The 18,064-nt window shown below is 32.9% G+C and overlaps 2 protein-coding genes across 2 annotated transcripts in view; both read left to right on the top strand.

Moving 5' to 3' along the window:
- LOC134841539 (myosin-IIIb-like) overlaps positions 1 to 7,076 on the top strand; it is a 62,517-nt gene extending 55,441 nt beyond the window's left edge. Inside the window, exons 29-33 of the mRNA XM_063857572.1 lie at positions 263 to 368; positions 535 to 828; positions 1,131 to 1,206; positions 6,604 to 6,715; positions 6,806 to 7,076. Of these exons, the coding sequence (XP_063713642.1) occupies positions 263 to 368; positions 535 to 828; positions 1,131 to 1,206; positions 6,604 to 6,715; positions 6,806 to 6,933 (716 nt within the window). The 3' untranslated portion in view covers positions 6,934 to 7,076. The remainder of the gene's footprint in view (positions 1 to 262; positions 369 to 534; positions 829 to 1,130; positions 1,207 to 6,603; positions 6,716 to 6,805) is intronic.
- Positions 1 to 18,064, top strand: part of LOC134855741 (probable serine incorporator) — a 460,860-nt gene that overhangs the window by 104,176 nt on the left and 338,620 nt on the right. The window lies entirely within an intron of this gene.

Raw genomic sequence — 18,064 nt, 5'->3', positions numbered from 1 at the left:
AAAATGTTTTCAAGCGTTAACCTTCAGAAAGTGAATAATGATTAAAAAGGTTTTAGTACATCTTTCGCTCTCATCAGAATTTTTGAAAGTTTAACATACATTTTGACATACATTTCATAATTTTGGACCAATGAAAGGAAAAACTCTTCAGCGAGGTAGCAAAGGGGCCGTGAAATATTATTTCTGGAAAATTTTCCCATCATTTTCAATTAAAAAGGATGTAGATGTAATTTTTTGAGACTATCTCCTATTTTATTTTTAGGACCACCAGCGCAAGGACTTTGTGTGATTAAATATCTGAGTGAAATAGAAGAATGTGAAAAGAATGGCATCACTTTACTGCAACAGGTCAACAATCGAGCAAAAGAGTGGGTGTATATTATTGTTTTTCGTTTTTATATTCTGTTAAATCATACACTAAAACAAGTTACAAGCTATTTCTTTTGTTTTGTTTCAATTATTTTTCATTTACTCGAAACCTACCCTTAAATGTGCAGTAGAGATTTCCGGGTTCATTTTTTTGTAATTTTTCAGAAATGCAGCTTCGAATGTCAACTACGAGACAGCAGCTGACTACGTAAAAAGTGATCGGTACAAAAATCCGAACGGAGTCGGTCATGGTTTCGGGTATCATGTGCCGATCTCGTCGGACGACGACGAGGAATCGGCAGCTGCTGTTGGTGCCGTATCCAAACATGGAGATGCTCATTTGAGTGGTGCCGAAGAAGAGGATGACGACAATTTGGAGGTTTCTTCAGTTGAAGGTGAAGCAAGATTGTCGACGAGGTCATCGGCGGGACGAGATAGTTTGCGCGTGAACAAAGAAAGGTGATTGAAGGTCAAGTTGGCTGGGAGATTTAAAAATTCTGTTTTGGTAAAAACAGATTTGATAATTTTCTGAGCCTCGAATTAGAAAGATTTCTTATTTGAAAGTTAGAAAATATGTATTAGAGGTTAGTTTTCTGGGCTCGATGACTTTGGAGTGTCGTTTTGGACTATTTCTTTCCAGAGAATAGAGCATAATGAAAAGCTGTCCTTTTTTCAAAGCTATCAAAAAAGACAAATTTGTTTTGCTAAATTTGAAATATAGTGGTCCATTTTGGGCGTTTTAAAATGAATTTTTGCTTTAGGTACATTGACAAGCAGAAGCAGAGACGAATGTCTAGCGTGGAAGCACCAAATTTGAACGACCTCACTGTGAATAAGGTTGGATGCCAATTCTAGGGATTTTGTTAAGATTGATCTAATGTATTAGTAATGAGTGTTGATAATGAATTTTTACAAAGGCGTGGCGTAGTGTGATAGTGCGTTGCAACATTTTTTTTTCAACCTAAGTCGCAAATAGGTCGCTTTGACATTTGATTAATAATAAGATTGCGTTTTAATTCATCAATTGAACAGAAAAAAAGCCCTTTGCAATATAAGTCATTATAAGTCAATATAATTCGCGAGAATTTTGAAATCCATGTTTTATACGCAATTTGGCTGAATAAATGATAGTTTTTTTACATGCAAAGTTAGTGTGATCGCCTCTAATTTATTATATTCCAAAATGCCCTAATACAAAACTTAGTTTTTGTGCATTTTTAAGCTCACAAATTGCTGCCGATTTGTTGCTCGAATTTGCGAAAGTGCAGCTTCGCATCTGTGGTTTTACACTCATGAGCTTTAGCGAGCGTAGTGTAAAAATGCGGTTATTCTTTTTTCATCAACCCAAGTTGCAAATATTGATGCACTTTTTGGGCACCTTTGAGGCAGCAAGGGTATTGGAATTGGGTACTAGACTTTTTTGTTCTCGTAAATAACTTTGTTCACAGGACTCTCTCTTTTCATCTGGACTTTTTTCCTGGGAGCCTCTTTTAGCAACCATTAAATTTACCGCCACTAAATTGCTACCATGCACCGGTAAGGTGCAAATTAGCATTTAAAATAATCTGTTCTTTTGGATTTCTTTTTGGTTGTAATTTGTTCAACTTTATTTGTTAATTTTTTTTAGTTTTTCATTTTTTTTCGTCATGATAGATTTCGACCTATATTATATCGGATTAGTGGCCTCATATTGTGCTAGATGGTTTGACAAGCAGATTTTTTTTTGCGTGTATGTTTTTTGAAGGTGAGGGGGACTTAATAACAAATAATTAGTCTTACATTTTTTCAAATTTTTTCTTCAGATTTTTTAAGTTTCCTTTTTTCTGCTTGATAGGTTTAGTCCTATTTTATATCGGTTTAATGGTCTCATAATGCGTCTTCCGTCGAGCGAAATTTTTTTTTATTTGTGCGTGTGTGTATTTTGATGGCGAGGGCGACTTAATAACCTTTTATTAGTCTTGAATTTTTTGAATTTTTTCTTCGCCTTTTTTTATTTTCTATTTTTTTTGGCTCAAAGATTTTGGCCGAAATTATATCGGTTTAGTGGTCTTTTTATGCGCCGTTTGACACACGAAAAATTTTTGTGTGTGTTTGGATTTGGGGCCTAATAACTTTTTATTACTCTTAAGTTTGTTTGATTTTTTTTCTTTTTTTTATTCGGCGTAGTATGTCTCGGCCTATACTATATCGGCTCAATAGCTTCCTATTGTTCAAATTGACCTAAAAATAAAGTTTTTGTGTCTGTGTGTGTTTTGAGGTTGAGGTTTTTTTAAGTCTTGAATTTTTCTTTTGGCTTAAAGGGTTTCTGCTAATGTTTTTTCTGCTTTATTGCAACTTTGTAACATTTCATTTGATGCCAATTTACACTATCTACCCTTGCGATAAGCAAGGGTATTGCAATCGGGTACTAAACTTTTTTCCTGGTAAACAGTTTTGTCCACAGGATGACTGAAGTTTGATCTCCAAATGTATCTCTATTCTACTCAAGATGCAATTCTAAGTCTAAAAGCTGTAATTCAAAATCTGGCTTAAGCGACTAAAAAAATAATTGTTTTACATCTGAAAACAAAATTCTAGATGTAAATTGATATTTTGTCGGCCTTATTGATTTCGACCCAATTTTTGTCGGCCGGTTAATTAATTCTGTAAGTTTTTTTGGTAGATTTCTGTTATTTTTTTCGTCATTTTCAAGATGGTAAGTATAATTCATGTTTTTCTGCTTTTTATGGGCGCCAAATTTTTTTTTTAGAAATACAACTTTTTTTAGTTTTACTGCTAGAACACATAAATTTTCAGTTTTATTTTTTGGATGCGTTATTTTGATTTTTTTGCTCTAAAAATGCGTGAAACTATTTTGAAATTTAATCAGTTAGGTGTCTTAGGTTTAAGCAGTTTTGTTTGAAATTGATTCAAGTTGATGATTCAACTTATTGTTTCAATTTGTCAAAAAAATTCAAAAAATGGTAAATTTCCAGATTTTTTTTTTGCAAATTTGATTCATGATCGAATGTTGCGGCAAGTTCTCCACGAGATTTAAGCGTGGGGTTTTTTCTGGCTGAAACTTTTGAATATATTTGTTTGTTTCCTTTTTTGGTGTTTTTAAATGTTATTGTTTTGTGTTGTGATCTAGCTCTTTTCGTTGCGTATAATTTTCATAACTGATAATTCTTGATATAATTGCGTTATTTGTATAGGCTTTCAGAGTTTTTTCAGACTTTCTGCAAGTTCTTTTTCGTGGAAATAGTTTGTAATTTTTGCATTCATGTGTTTGAAAATTTTTTTTCATTTTGGCCTTTTTGGTTTTTTTTTCATTTTCATTTTACACTATAGCGGATAGGTCCATTACCCCCCGATTGTTCGTATTGCATATGAAGATTGCTTGGTTGCAAGATTTAATGAACAGTTTTTGAATACATTTCGGAGTTATAATTTCTAATTTTTTGACCGAAACGTTAGGCCCAAATCCTTCTTTTGTTTTGGAGGTAATGGTAACCTCTATAACATTTGCAAAGAATTTTTTCTGATATTTGAGCCTACAGTCTCTTCAACAAAATTCATTCATGTTTTTCAATTTTTGTTCAAGACACATAATCTTTTAATTTTTGGAGCTCTATTGTGTATCGCAAGTGGCGCGAAGCACTGCTTCGCCTCTGTGTATAAATTGTAACATTTTTGTTCCAAAACAAACTTTATTCATTTTGATTAATTTAGTTTTTTTCAAATTTTTGATTTTTTCCTTGTTTTTTTAATCGATTTTAATCGAGTCTTTTTAAAATTGCAAGCGGTGCAAAGCTCAGCTTCGCCTCTGTGTAAAACTTGCATTTCAGAATTGTACCTACTAAATATCTCTTTTTTCCTACTCTCATTTTTTCAATTGAATAATTCATTTTAAATCTGGCTTCATGCTTTCCATTTTTGACATACAAAGTTCGCGTGGACATCGTTTGCTTAGCGTATTTACCATTGCGATAAGCAAGGGTATTGCAACATGGTACTAAAACTTTGAAACTAATCAGTTTAAATAAAAAAACATGAGGAAAATCAGCCGACGGAAATAAAGCCGACCGACCTCGGTGACGAAAAATTACTGAATTGTATTTTGGATAGATAAAATTTAATTAACAACTCATCCAAGGTTCATTCAAGGTACAACGTTCAAAAACGGTACATATATGTAGTTCATACACTCCAACCATACTATTAATTCAGCTGTTATAGAATTTACCATTTGACCATTCTGTGAACATTTTCAAAGAATGGTAAAATGGTAAATTTTGAAAAATCTAAATCGCCCTCTCAAGCCTTCCCTAATAAAATCAACAAATTAAACACGGAATTTAGTTAACAGTTTTCGGAATTTTTTTTATTTAAAAAAAAAATTCGGCTTTTTTGTTCGTATATAGTTATTGCGCGCAACCTCAAATAATAGGGTAGTATCAATTAACCGAAATATTTTGTGCTTGTTACCTTTTACAATGCCTGACCTATTCGAAATTTGTTTTTTCATGCTGTTTGTTTTTGTTTTATCAACTCAGTTTGTTGAGTTCATTTGTTTTTTTTTGTTGACTGGATAGGCTTAGGCATAAATTATAGCGTCTTGGCAACCTTATTTTTTTGCGTAGTTCCACGAGCGAAAACAGTTTGTGTGTGTGCGTTTTGAAGTTGAGGGGGACTTGATAATTTTTAAGTAAAATTTTTTCGGCTTTTTTCATTCTCCTCTTTTTTCGACTAGATCGGTTTGGGTCTGTATTATGTCTGCTTAATCGTCTCTAATTGTTCCATTTGACAAGCGAATAAAGTGTTTTTTTTGTTAGGGTGAGGGATTTTTTAATAGTTTTAAGTCTTGTTGATTTGCAGCTAGAGTATTTTCAGCTTTCTTACCTTTTATGAAATTTTCTTTCAATCGATGCCATTTTCATGTTCTTTTGACTTTGCTCGTTTTTTTTTAAACTAGTGGTAATTTTGGTGGCCTTTTTTTGCGAAGCGTTGGCAATTTAATTGCATATGTCCCGTACGCTTTATTTGTGACTAATGTTTTTCAATTTCAAGTGCTCACGGCGTCGATGAAAGTACTTAAGGCGTGTTATCTGCACGATGGCGGTTTGGTTCCAGCAGATGATAAGTTTTTAGGAGTTAAAACTCCTTGAAGTTCGGCCGATCAAGAAAAGCTTAAAAATTGTTCACGCTCCATTTCGATTTTTTTTGCAGTTTGACTTTTGATTTCTTTGTAATTTTAGTTCATTTCGTTTGCTTAAAGCAATTCAAACTCCACTATCGAACAGAAAAGTGTAAACGTTACGAAAAACCTGATCGATTTCTAGTTTCGAAAGTGGAATTCAGGTTTCAGATTTCCCATCGGAACAAAAAATTTTCAAATTGATCCAGTTTTCTCACATTGAGTTAATGATATCAAAAAAATTGTCAGTCATTGATAGTTCTTGAAGTTCGGAGAGCTCGAGGGCCATATATTTTTTTGCTTTGAAATTGGAAAAGTGAAGTTTAAAAAAAAACAATAAATCAGTTTTTCTTTTGTGTATCCTCGCATTCATTGACTCTTTTTCAACTGTCTGTTGGCTAACTTTTTTTTATTTTTGAAAGCCTATTTTTGCCTTTACTTTCTTTATTTATTTATAGTGACGCTTTTACCATAATCACGATCTGTATTATTGGCTTTTTTAGCATCTAAAGCTGCTTCATGGGTGTTTTAGTGTTACTGAAGTTGCAATGGCCCTGGCAATTTTTCGAAGTTTCAACCTCGAGGTCACATGTTCGAACCCGGAATATATCGAAATTTTTACTAATTCGTGACTGATTTCTCTATTTTTCTTATTTCAATTTATAGGCATGCCTTTTGTCGGTTTCTCGCTTGTGTTTGCCTCTGTATTGAGATTCGAGATCATCATTGTTCAATTCTTAGACTTCCAGATTTTTGAAGGAAATTGCCATTTGATTCTCCCTGCGATCGTGATTATAGCAAGTGTCACTAATTAAGCACTTTTATTTGCGATTTTAAAAAGCAGAGTCGTACTATTTCACGACGCTCGCTAGTTCGTTTGTGAAAAATTAAAAGGGCAAGGAGCAGCTCGAAAAGAGAAAAAAATAAAGGAAGAAAAAGCAAAATTAAGCTTTCAAAAATAACCAACAAACAGTTGGAAAAGAGTCAACGAACGCAAGAAAACAGAAAAAATCGGACTTTTTGAAATTCAAAGTCAGAATTTTGTTTTCTTTTAACAGGTTCATTCTTCGATGGTGGTGACTGAAAGTGGGCAAGTTGAAAAGATAGTCGTTGCCCAAGACGCGGAAGGCGAGGGGCAGGGGTCAAGCCAGGTCATGAAAGCGACCAAAAGTAAGTGCTGCATACAAACTGCTCAAGGACCAGTTACTCAAGAACTGAAACGATGTACTAAGGAGTCACTTCAACTTTATTTTTGAATAGGTAAAGCAGAAAATGATCCGCCGGCGAAGGGGCAGAAATCAATTTTGAAGAGACCATCGTCGAAGCTCAGTGAAATCAAGAATGTGCCCGTAACCACAGTTCCCTTACCTCAAAATGACAACAAATAACTCAATTTGTAAACAAAATAAGCTCTTTTGGTGTTCTTAGTTTCAATGGCCCCACCTTTTTTAATGGTCTTTATGACTGAAAAATGTAATATATTTTTGAAGTAACTGTAAGAGAGCAAGTTTTATTTTACCGGCAGCTTAATTGGTCAACTTTTGTTTCAAACTACTGAATGAAAGGAAAAATTAAAAGAGCTAATTAAATAGTTTTTAAGTTTGTATTAGATCTATCCTTCGCTAGTTATCTTTCACTAGCTCCGTGCTCATCATTCCTGTAATTTATTTTAGAAATTTAAATATGTTTCAAAACTCATGCAATGGATTAATCTGACTACATTTGAATCACTTTCATACGAAAACAAAGGTTATTTATCAAGTTCTTAGCTATGAGCAAATTTAAATTGAGATATTCGAGTGAGCACAGGTAGATTCATTTGGTATCATGGACGTTGTTTTGTGTGCGTGTGTGTGTGTGTGTGCTGGTCGCCCAAAGGACAATTTCTCTGGCAATTTGTACTTTATTCATTTTTGGCGATCAAACCTGAAAAAAATTGACCGACAGTGGCTTAAGTATACACTAATTTTAAATAAGAAGCGCGCGCTGATTTTAATAACGCTGTTTTAAGTCCAAAAGTTATTCCAAAAAAATGTACAGTTGGTTTTGAGCGGTTTGCAGGTTTGTGTGCCGCACGAAAATTTACGAGTTTTAAAAGAAGTCATGAAATGTTTTAATTCGGATTACAAAAAGTCAACAAATTTTTGAAATTTTTCTGAAAATCTGCGCGTTGCTAAATTCTAGATCTGCCCCTGCATGACATCCGTAAGTAAGTGCGCATCGATCAGATTAATGGTTCGGCACACTTTGTAGATCCTTTAAAAATATGAAATTTGATGGTTTTTTTTTTTCGAAGGCAGTGCGTAGAGTTCTGGGCTCCTGTTATTAACTGCGTGGAATTGGAGCTTCAATTGGCCGAATATTTCCGATAGTGTTCTGCCCTTCATCTTCTGAGCTGTCTTTCTCTAGTTCTACTTTTTGATCGTTCGTCTCAAGCATGTGAGCATTACAAACAATGCAAGTTCCGTCTGAAAAAAAAGCATGGCTACAGAGATTGGTAAAAGGTTAGGAAACTAGAGAAAAATGAATAAAAATTTCAAGCAATCTCAGAAATTCAATGAAACAAATTACAATTGGTGAAAGCTCTTAGCATAACAAGAAAAGTTTATGAAGAACTATTGCTAAACATTTGAACAAACAAACTTATTTTCTGTTTGATTGAAAAAACCGCAACGAGGCTTCCAGTCGCATGAATTTATTAAAAAAAGAACAAAAATCGCAATTATAAATGGTGATGATTGGAAATTTGGATCCCGAAGCTACTGAGGGTAATTTAAAGTTTTTCCTTTAGACGGTCGAAACCTGCATTTTTCTTGACAAATTGTATAATGAAACATAGCCAACAGACAGTTGGAAAAGAATCAATGAACGCAAGTAAAGAAAAATAACTGACATGATTGTCGAAAATCTTTCACTTTCGAAGTTTAAAGTAACAATTGATTAGCATCAAAGCGGTTTGAATTTCAAAATAATATCTAACTGATATTTTTCACAAAAAAATTAACTCAATTTAAGAAAACTGGATCAATACATTAATTTTTGGGTCCATGTAATCAGTCCCCAACTTTATCAGACCAAGTGCGCAGTCACCTCATGAAAATTAGCTGACAAATCCAACCGTAAGGCCTGCATATGCATGCTCAAATCTGATTTCCTGAAAACTAAAATGCTATTCTAAGTGAACAATCATCCATAGGTATTGGTTTCGGGCAAGATTGTTCACCTGGTCCAAATTTTTCTTTTCGCTGTGTAGTATTGGAAGTGTTAGTCTAATATAACACGCTCTTGTTTTAATTGCTTACAATAATCGAGTGGACTTTTTTCCATACCAAATTTGATCTCACCTTAAACAAATGAAATTTAACTAGCATGTTGAATTGCACAATTGAATTAGCATGTTGCTATTAAAAAAATAAATTATATCTTATAAACTCAAATCCAATTTTTAAAAAGATTTTGCATTATTTTTATACAATATTGAAAAAAAACCGAAGGTTTTTTGTAAAGTTTAACTGATGATCGAAAAAACTTGACATTTATCCACGAAGCCAGTCAAGTGGAGTTTGCCCATTGTTTTGACTTTGAAAACAGATGACTCACCTGTGCTATGAATATCAAAGTAACTAGGGCAGGTGAAAATATTATGAGGTCCACCAGTTAAGCAAAACATTTTTTGATATCACAAATCAATGAGATTGCAGCTTTGAATATCAACGTAACGGGGGCAAGGGAAAAAATTATGAGTTCCCCCAGCAAACTACATAAATGTTTTTAGTATCAGTTATCAGTGAAATTACAAGTGTCTGTCTCGTGATCAAAAAGAGGATAAGAGTCTTTGAAAAGTCTAAAAAGCAGGTGCAAAATAATGCGTCAAAATTATTTTGATTCCGATGAGCCGGCCTGCTGATTCAAATGACTCTAAATTCTTTTTCTAAAAGACGGTTGAATATTTCTTCAGAAAACCAAAACCTATTTTTATTTAAAGAAATTTTTTTTGGGTCAGTCGATACATTAAATTTGGAGTAAAATAGTTACGTTGATTGACTAAATATTTAAAGATTCTCGGATAGCCACCCTTGGACCAGACAATCATCTCAGACGAAAGACTGATAGAAAAAACTCTTTTCAGAACAAGCAGCGGAACACCCGCTCTTGTTTAACCTTTTCTCAAATGTTTTACCGCAAAAAACTGTAAGAAAAGTTTTTGAAAAGATTATAAGAGATTATTCCCACATCCTTGGTATAGATTTGATATTGATGAAAATCGTTGTTCATTTTTACTCTTATAATGCTTTTCATTTCTTTTATTTACTGGCTTAGATAGATGTCATTTTAATTGTAGGACCAGATTGACTCTACTCCAAGATAATATTTATTTTGAGACTAATGCTTTACTTTAGTGACTATGAGAAACAAAAAGTTACTTCAACGACCCTTTATTAGTTATGGTTAAGCTGGTAAATTTTTAAAAGCTGGTAAATTTGGAAATCAAAGTCGATCGCGTTTTTGTCAAAGAAAGCAATAAATAAAAAAACACCTTGACTAATAAAAGCATCTATACTCGTTCATTGACTCAACATTTTCATGATGAACTTGATGACTCTTTCTTTTGAAAATTTGGAGGAAAAGAACCAATTTGCCCACCAATCAAGCACTTTCTCATCATGACAAAAATGTGTCGTGTTTTCTAGGCTGTGTTTAATGTTCACTCGACTGCATTTATCCTTTGAAAATCTTTGACTCACAGTTTTTATCATAATCAAAATGTTTACCAGCTAATCGTCTCACTCCAATTATGCTTATTGCGATGCCCAACTTGTGAACCAATTTGATGATCACTGTTAGTTGAAAGAACTTTGTCTTTCGTTCTGTTATGGACTTTTCTTCTTTTTCTCCTTCAAATCAGATAACACAAATTTTCGAGTGATTTATTTAAATGAAAAAAATTGCTCTTTCTGAAAGCTGTCTTGAAATATGATCAGAAAAAATTAGTGGTGGGATTGGTGGGATTGTATGGAACTGAAGTTGTGAGAATTCAAGAACTTGGAAATGCCCGTCTAGTATAACAGGCTGTTGTATTATATATTTACAATGATCGAGTGGACTTTTTATGCCGAATTCGTTCACAACCTGAAAGAGATTGCCTCTTTTGATTGGTGGGATTGTATGGAACTGAAGTTGTGAGAATTCAAGAACTTGGAAATGCCCGTCTAGTATAACAGGCTGTTGAATTATATATTTACAATGATCGAGTGGACTTTTTATGCCGAATTCGTTCACAACCTGAAAGAGATTGCCTTTTTAGTTGTCATTAAAATATTTCAACAAAACATATTAGCTCATGACTTTAGAAGTCAAATCAAAATTCTTTTTGTGATGGATTTGCTTATTCTTTCTATACAAAAATTTTGATAAACAATCGAGGATTTTAGTGAAATTTAACTGATGATTGGGGAAACATTAATTCTTTCACAACGCCAGTCAGGTAGAATATGCCCATTTTTGTTGACTTTGAAAACAGATGAATCCATCTACGCTATGAATATCAAAGTAACTAGGGAAGATGTAACTTTTACGAGTACTCCATTTAAACTAAACCTTTTATTTTATATCACAAATCATTAAAAATGCAGCTCTGATTATTCAAAAAATAGGGCAGTTGAAAGTATTATGAGTTATCCCAGTTACGCTAGGTATATATTTTTAATATCAGAAATCAACCAAATTGCAAGTGTCTGTCTCGTGATCAAAAGGAGGATAAGAGTTTTAAAGAGCACTGATTTTTAAATAGCAGTTGCAGAATAATTGGAAATAATTTTTTTGGATGAACTGGCCTGCGTTTTCAAAAAGCTCTGAAGTTTTCTTTTAGCTGACAGTTGAGTGTTTTCTTTTGAAGAAAATAAAACCTTTTTTTATAAATCATAGTTTTTTGAAGCCAGTCGATCGTTTAAATTTTGCAAAAGAGTAGTTCCTCAGATTACCTAGACACTTAAACAATCTCGGATAACGACATTGGACCGGACAATCAACTCAGACGACGACTGATAGAGAAAACTTTTGTCAAGACAAGCAGTGGAACACTCGCTCATTTCAAATCTTTTCTCCAATATTTTAGCGCAAAATACTGTAAGAAAAATTGTTAAAAAGTTCATAAAAGGTTATTTCCATATCCTTGATATAGATTTCAATTGATGAAAAATTTTGTTCAAGTTTCACGTTTATCATGCGTTTCATTCCTTTTAATTTATCTGCTTATATAAAAATAATTTTAAATCTAGGACTAGATTGACTATGCTCTAACATAACATCTAGTTTTAAAGTAATGCTTTACTTAAGTTACTATGAGAAACAACAAGTTACTTCAACAACTATTATTTGTTATCGTAAAACTGGTGGGTTTTCAATTCGAAACGCTTTCGAAATCGAAATTCGATTGCGTTTTTGAAAAGAAAGCAAAAAACAAAAAAAAACACCACGACTAATGTAGGAATCTATACCCGTTTGTTGGCTCGACATTTTCATGAAGAACTTGATGACCTTTTTTTTGCAAAAATGGAGGAAAAGAACCATTTTGCCCAGCAATCAAAAAATTTCTCGTCATGACAAAAAGGTGTCGTGTTTTCTAGGCTGTGTTCAATGTTCGTCCGACTGCACTTTTCCTTTGAAAATTTTTCACTCACAGTTTATATCATAATCAAAAGGATATACCAGCTAAACATTCAATCCAATTATGCTTACTTGCGATGTTTAACCTTGTAAAACCAATTTGAAGATCACTGTTACTTTAAAAGAACTTGGTCTTTAAGTCTGTTATAGGTTTTCTTCTTTTTCTCCTCCAATTCAGAAAACACAAATTTTTATCGAACTAGTTCGAGTGATCAACTTAAAAAAATTTCTCTGACTGAGAGCTGTCTAAATGGTCAGAAAAAATTATGATTGAATTCAATCTGTCTTAAAAACCCCTATTGAATGGTGTGATTGTATGAAACTGAAGTTGTGACAATTCAAGAACTCGGAAGCGCCCGTCTAGTATAACAGGCTGTTGTACTGAATATTTACAATAAACGAGTGGACTCTTTTTTATGCCAATTTTGTTCACAATTTAAGAAAAGAATGCTTTTCTTACTTGCCATTTGACTTAACATGTTTTAACTAAACAAGTTCGCTTATAATTCCAGAAGTCAAATAAAAAAATTTTCGTAATCGATTTGCTTGTTCTTTCTATATAATAATTTTGACACACAATCAAAAATGTTAGTGAAGTTTAACTGATGATCGAGAAAATTTTTTTTCACAAAACCAGTCGGGCGGAATGTGCCCATTTTTGTTGGCTTTGAAAACAGATGAATCCATCTACGCTATGAATATCAAAATTACTATGGAGGTATAAGTTTTATGCGTTCTCCATTCAAACTAACCTTTTTTTTATATCACAAATCAAAAATATGGAGCTCTGATTATCAAAGAAATTAGGGCAGCTGAAAGTATTATGAGTTACCCCAGTTACGCTAGGTATATATTTTTAATATCAGAAATCAACCAAATTGCAAGTGTCTGTCTCGTGATCAAAAGGAGGATAAGAGTTTTAAAGAGCACTGATTTTTAAATAGCAGTTGCAGAATAATTGGAAATAATTTTTTTGGATGAACTGGCCTGCATTTTCAAAAAGCTCTGAAGTTTTCTTTTAGCTGACAGTTGAGTGTTTTCTTTTGAAGAAAATAAAACCTTTTTTATAAATCATAGTTTTTTGAAGCCAGTCGATCGTTTAAATTTTGCAAAAGAGTAGTTCCTCAGATTACCTAGACACTTAAGCAATCTCGGATAACGACATTGGACCGGACAATCAACTCAGACGACGACTGATAGAGAAAACTTTTGTCAAGACGAGCAGTGGAACACTCGCTCATTTTAAATCTTTTCTCCAATATTTTAGCGCAAAATACTGTAAGAAAAATTGTTAAAAAGTTCATAAAAGGTTATTTCCATATCCTTGATATAGATTTCAATTGATGAAAAATTTTGTTCAAGTTTCACGTTTATCATGCGTTTCATTCCTTTTAATTTATCTGCTTATATAAATATAATTTTAAATCTAGGACCAGATTGACTATGCTCTAACATAACATCTAGTTTTAAAGTAATGCTTTACTTAAGTTACTATGAGAAACAACAAGTTACTTCAACAACTATTATTTGTTATCGTAAAACTGGTGGGTTTTCAATTCGAAACGCTTTCGAAATCGAAAGTCGATTGCGTTTTTGAAAAGAAAGAAAAAAACAAAAAAAAACACCACGACTAATGTAGGAATCTATACCCGTTTGTTGGCTCGACATTTTCATGAAGAACTTGATGACCTTTTTGTTGCAAAAATTGAGGAAAAGAACCATTTGCCCAGCAATCAAAAAATTTCTCGTCATGACAATAAGGTGTCGTGTTTTCTAGGCTGTGTTCAATGTTCGTCCGACTGCACTTTTCCTTTGAAAATTTTTCACTCACAGTTTATATCATAATCAAAAGGATATACCAGCTAAACATTCAATCCAATTATGCTTACTTGCGATGTTTAACCTTGTAAAACCAATTTGAGGATCACTGTTACTTTAAAAGAACTTGGTCTTTAAGTCTGTTATAGGTTTTCTTCTTTTTCTCCTCCAATTCAGATAACACAAATTTTTATCGAACTAGTTCGAGTGATCAACTTGAAAAAATTTCTCTTTCTGAGAGCTGTCTAAATGGTCAGAAGAAATTATGATTGAATTCAATCTGTCTTAAAAACCCCTATTGAATGGTGTGATTGTATGAAACTGAAGTTGTGACAATTCAAGAACTCGGAAGCGCGCGTCTAGTATAACAGGCTGTTGTACTGAATATTTACAATAAACGAGTGGACTCTTTTTTATGCCAATTTTGTTCACAATTTAAGAAAAGAATGCTTTTCTTACTTGCCATTTGACTTAACATGTTTTAACTAAACAAGTTCGCTTATAATTCCAGAAGTCAAATAAAAAAAATTTCGTAATCGATTTGCTTGTTCTTTCTATATAATAATTTTGACACACAATCAAAAAAGTTAGTGAAGTTTAACTGATGGTCGAGAAAAATTTTTTTCACAAAGCCAGTCGGGCGGAATGTGCCCATTTTTGTTGGCTTTGAAAACAGATGAATCCATCTACGCTATGAATATCAAAATTACTATGAAGGTATAAGTTTTATGCGTTCTCCATTCAAACTAACCTTTTTTTTTATATCACAAATCAAAAATATGGAGCTCTGATTATCAAAGAAATTAGGGCAGCTGAAAGTATTATGAGTTACCCCAGTTACGCTACGTATATTTTTTTAATATCAGAAATCACTCAAATTGCAAGTGTCTGTCTCGTGATCAAAAGGAGGATACGAGTTATAAAAAGGACTGAATTTTAAATAGCAGTTGCAGAGTAATTGAAAATTATTTTTTTTTGGATGAACCGGCCTGTATTTTCAATTAACCCTGAAGCCTTTTTTTAACGGATGGTTGGGTGTTTTTTTGAAAAAATTAAAACCTTTTTCTTAAATCATAGAAAGCCACTCGATATTTTAAATGTTGTTTCAGAGTTGTTTCTCAGGTTCCTAGACTTTTAAACATTCTTGGATAACGACCTTGAACCGGACAAACATTTCAGACTGACGACTGATAGAGTACACTTTTTTCAAGACGAGCAGTAGAACATCCGCTCCTTTTCAATCTTTACTCCAATATTTTACCGCAAAATACTGTAAGAAAATTTGTTAAAAAGTTTATAAAAGGTTATTCCCATATCCTTGATATAGATTTGCATTTGATGAAAAATTTTGTTCAAGTTTCACGTTTACCATGCGTTTCATTCTTTTTATTTTATCTGCTTATATAAAAATCATTTTAAATCTAGGATAAGATTGACTATGCTCTAACATAACATCTAGTTTTAAAGTAATGCTTTACTTAAGTTACTATGAGAAACAACAAGTTACTTCAACAACTATTATTTGTTATCGTAAAACTGGTGGGTTTTCAATTCGAAACGCTTTTGAAATCGAAAGTCGATTGCGTTTTTGAAAAGAAAGCTAAAAACAAAAAAAAACACCACGACTAATGTAGGAATCTATACCGGTTTGTTGGCTCGACATTTTCATGAAGAACTTGATGACCTTTTTTTTGCAAAATTGGAGGAAAAGAACCATTTTTCGCAGCAATCAAAAAATTTCTCGTCATGACAATAAGGTGTCGTGTTTTCTAGGCTGTGTTCACTGTTCGTCCGACTGCACTTTTCCTTTGAAAATTTTTCACTCACAGTTTATATCATAATCAAAAGGATATACCAGCTAAACATTCAATCCAATTATGCTTGCTTGCGATGTTTAACCTTGTAAAACCAATTTGAGGATCACTGTTAGTTTAAAAGAACTTGGTCTTTAAGTCTGTTATAGGTTTTCTTCTTTTTCTCCTCCAATTCGGACAACACAAATTTTTATCGAACTAGTTCGAGTGATCAACTTAAAAAAAATTTCTCTTTCTGAGAGCTGTCTAAATGGTCAGAAAAAATTATGATTGAATTCAATCTGTCTTAAAAACCCCTATTGAATGGTGTGATTGTATGAAATTGAAGTTGTGACAATTCAAGAACTCGGAAGCGCGCGTCTAGTATAACAGGCTGTTGTACTGAATATTTACAATAAACGAGTGGACTCTTTTTTATGCCAATTTTGTTCACAATTTAAGAAAAAAATGCTTTTCTTACTTGCCATTTGACTTAACATGTTTTAACTAAACAAGTTCGCTTATAATTCCAGAAGTCAAATAAAACAATTTTCGTAATCGATTTGCTTGTTCTTTCTATATAATAATTTTGACACACAATCAAAAATGTTAGTGAAGTTTAACTGATGATCGAGAAAATTTTTTTTCACAAAGCCAGTCGGGCGGAATGTGCCCATTTTTGTTGGCTTTGAAAACAGATGAATTCATCTACGCTATGAATATCAAAATTACTATGGAGGTATAAGTTTTATGCGTTCTCCATTCAAACTAACCTTTTTTTTATATCACAAATCAAAAAATATGGAGCTCTGATTATCAAAGAAATTACATAGCTGAAAGTATTATGAGTTACCCCAGTTACGCTACGTATATTTTTTTAATATCAGAAATCACTCAAATTGCAAGTGTCTGTCTCGTGATCAAAAGGAGGATACGAGTTATAAAGAGGACTGAATTTTAAGTAGCAGTTGCAGAGTAATTGAAAATTATTTTTTTTGGATGAACCGGCCTGCATTTTCAATTAACCCTGAAGCCTTTTTTCAACGGATGGTTGGGTATTTTTTTGAAAAAACCAAAACCTTTTTCTTAAATCATAGAAAGCCACTCGATAGTTTAAATTTTGTTCAGAGTAGTTTCCCAGGTTCCTAGACTTTTTCTTGGATAACGACCTTGGACCGGACAATCATTTCAGACTGACGACTGATAGAGTACATTTTTTTCAAGACGAGCAGTAGAACATCCGCTCCTTTTCAATCTTTACTAAAATATTTTACCGCAAAATACTGTAAGAAAATTTGTTAAAAAATTTATAAAAGGTTATTCCCATATCCTTGATATAGATTTGCATTTGATGAAAAAATTTGTTCAAGTTTCACGTTTACCATGTGTTTCATTCTTTTTATTTTATCTGCTTATATAAAAATCATTTTAAATCTAGGATCAGATTGACTATGCTCTAACATAACATCTAGTTTGAAAGTAATGCTTTACATAAGTAACTATGAGAAACAACAGGTTAATTCAACAACTATTATTTGTTATCGTAAAACTGGTGGGTTTTCAATTCGAAACGCGTTCGAAAGCGAAAGCCGATTGCGTTTTTGAAAAGAAAGCAAAAAACAATAAAACACCACGACTAATGTAGGAATCTATACCCGTTTGTTGGCTCGACATTTTCATGAAGAACTTGATGACCTTTTTTTTTGCAAAATTGGAGGAAAAGAACCATTTTGCCCAGCAATCAAAAAATTTCTTGTCATGACAATAAGTTGTCGTGTTTTCTAGGCTGTGTTCAATGTTCACCCGACTGCACTTTTTGACTCACAGTTTATATTATAATCAAAAGGATATACCAGCTAAACAATCAATCCAATTGTGCTTACTTGCGATGTTTAACCTTGTGAAACTAATTTGAGGATCCTTGTTAGTTAAAAAGAACTTTGGCTTTGAGTCTGTAATAGGTTTTCTTCTTTTTCTCCTCCAATTCAGATAACACAAATTTTATCGAACTAGTTCGAGTGATTAACTTAAAAAAAAAATTCTCTTTCTGAAAGCTGTCTAAATGGTCAGAAAAAATTATGATTGAATTTAATCTGTCTTAAAAACACCTTTTGAATGGTGTGATTGTATGAAACTGAAGTTGTGACAATTCAAGAACTCGGAAGCAAGCGTCTAGTATAACAGGCTGTTGTACTAAATATTTACAATAAACGAGTGGACTCTTTTATGCCAATTTCGTTCA

Source organism: Symsagittifera roscoffensis, chromosome 1, assembly GCF_963678635.1.
Source record: "Symsagittifera roscoffensis chromosome 1, txSymRosc1.1, whole genome shotgun sequence".
In the NCBI taxonomy this organism is placed as follows: Eukaryota; Metazoa; Xenacoelomorpha; order Acoela; family Convolutidae; genus Symsagittifera; species Symsagittifera roscoffensis.
Note: the sequence above shows the minus strand (reverse complement) of the source record. Positions and strands in the feature narration are given on the sequence as shown.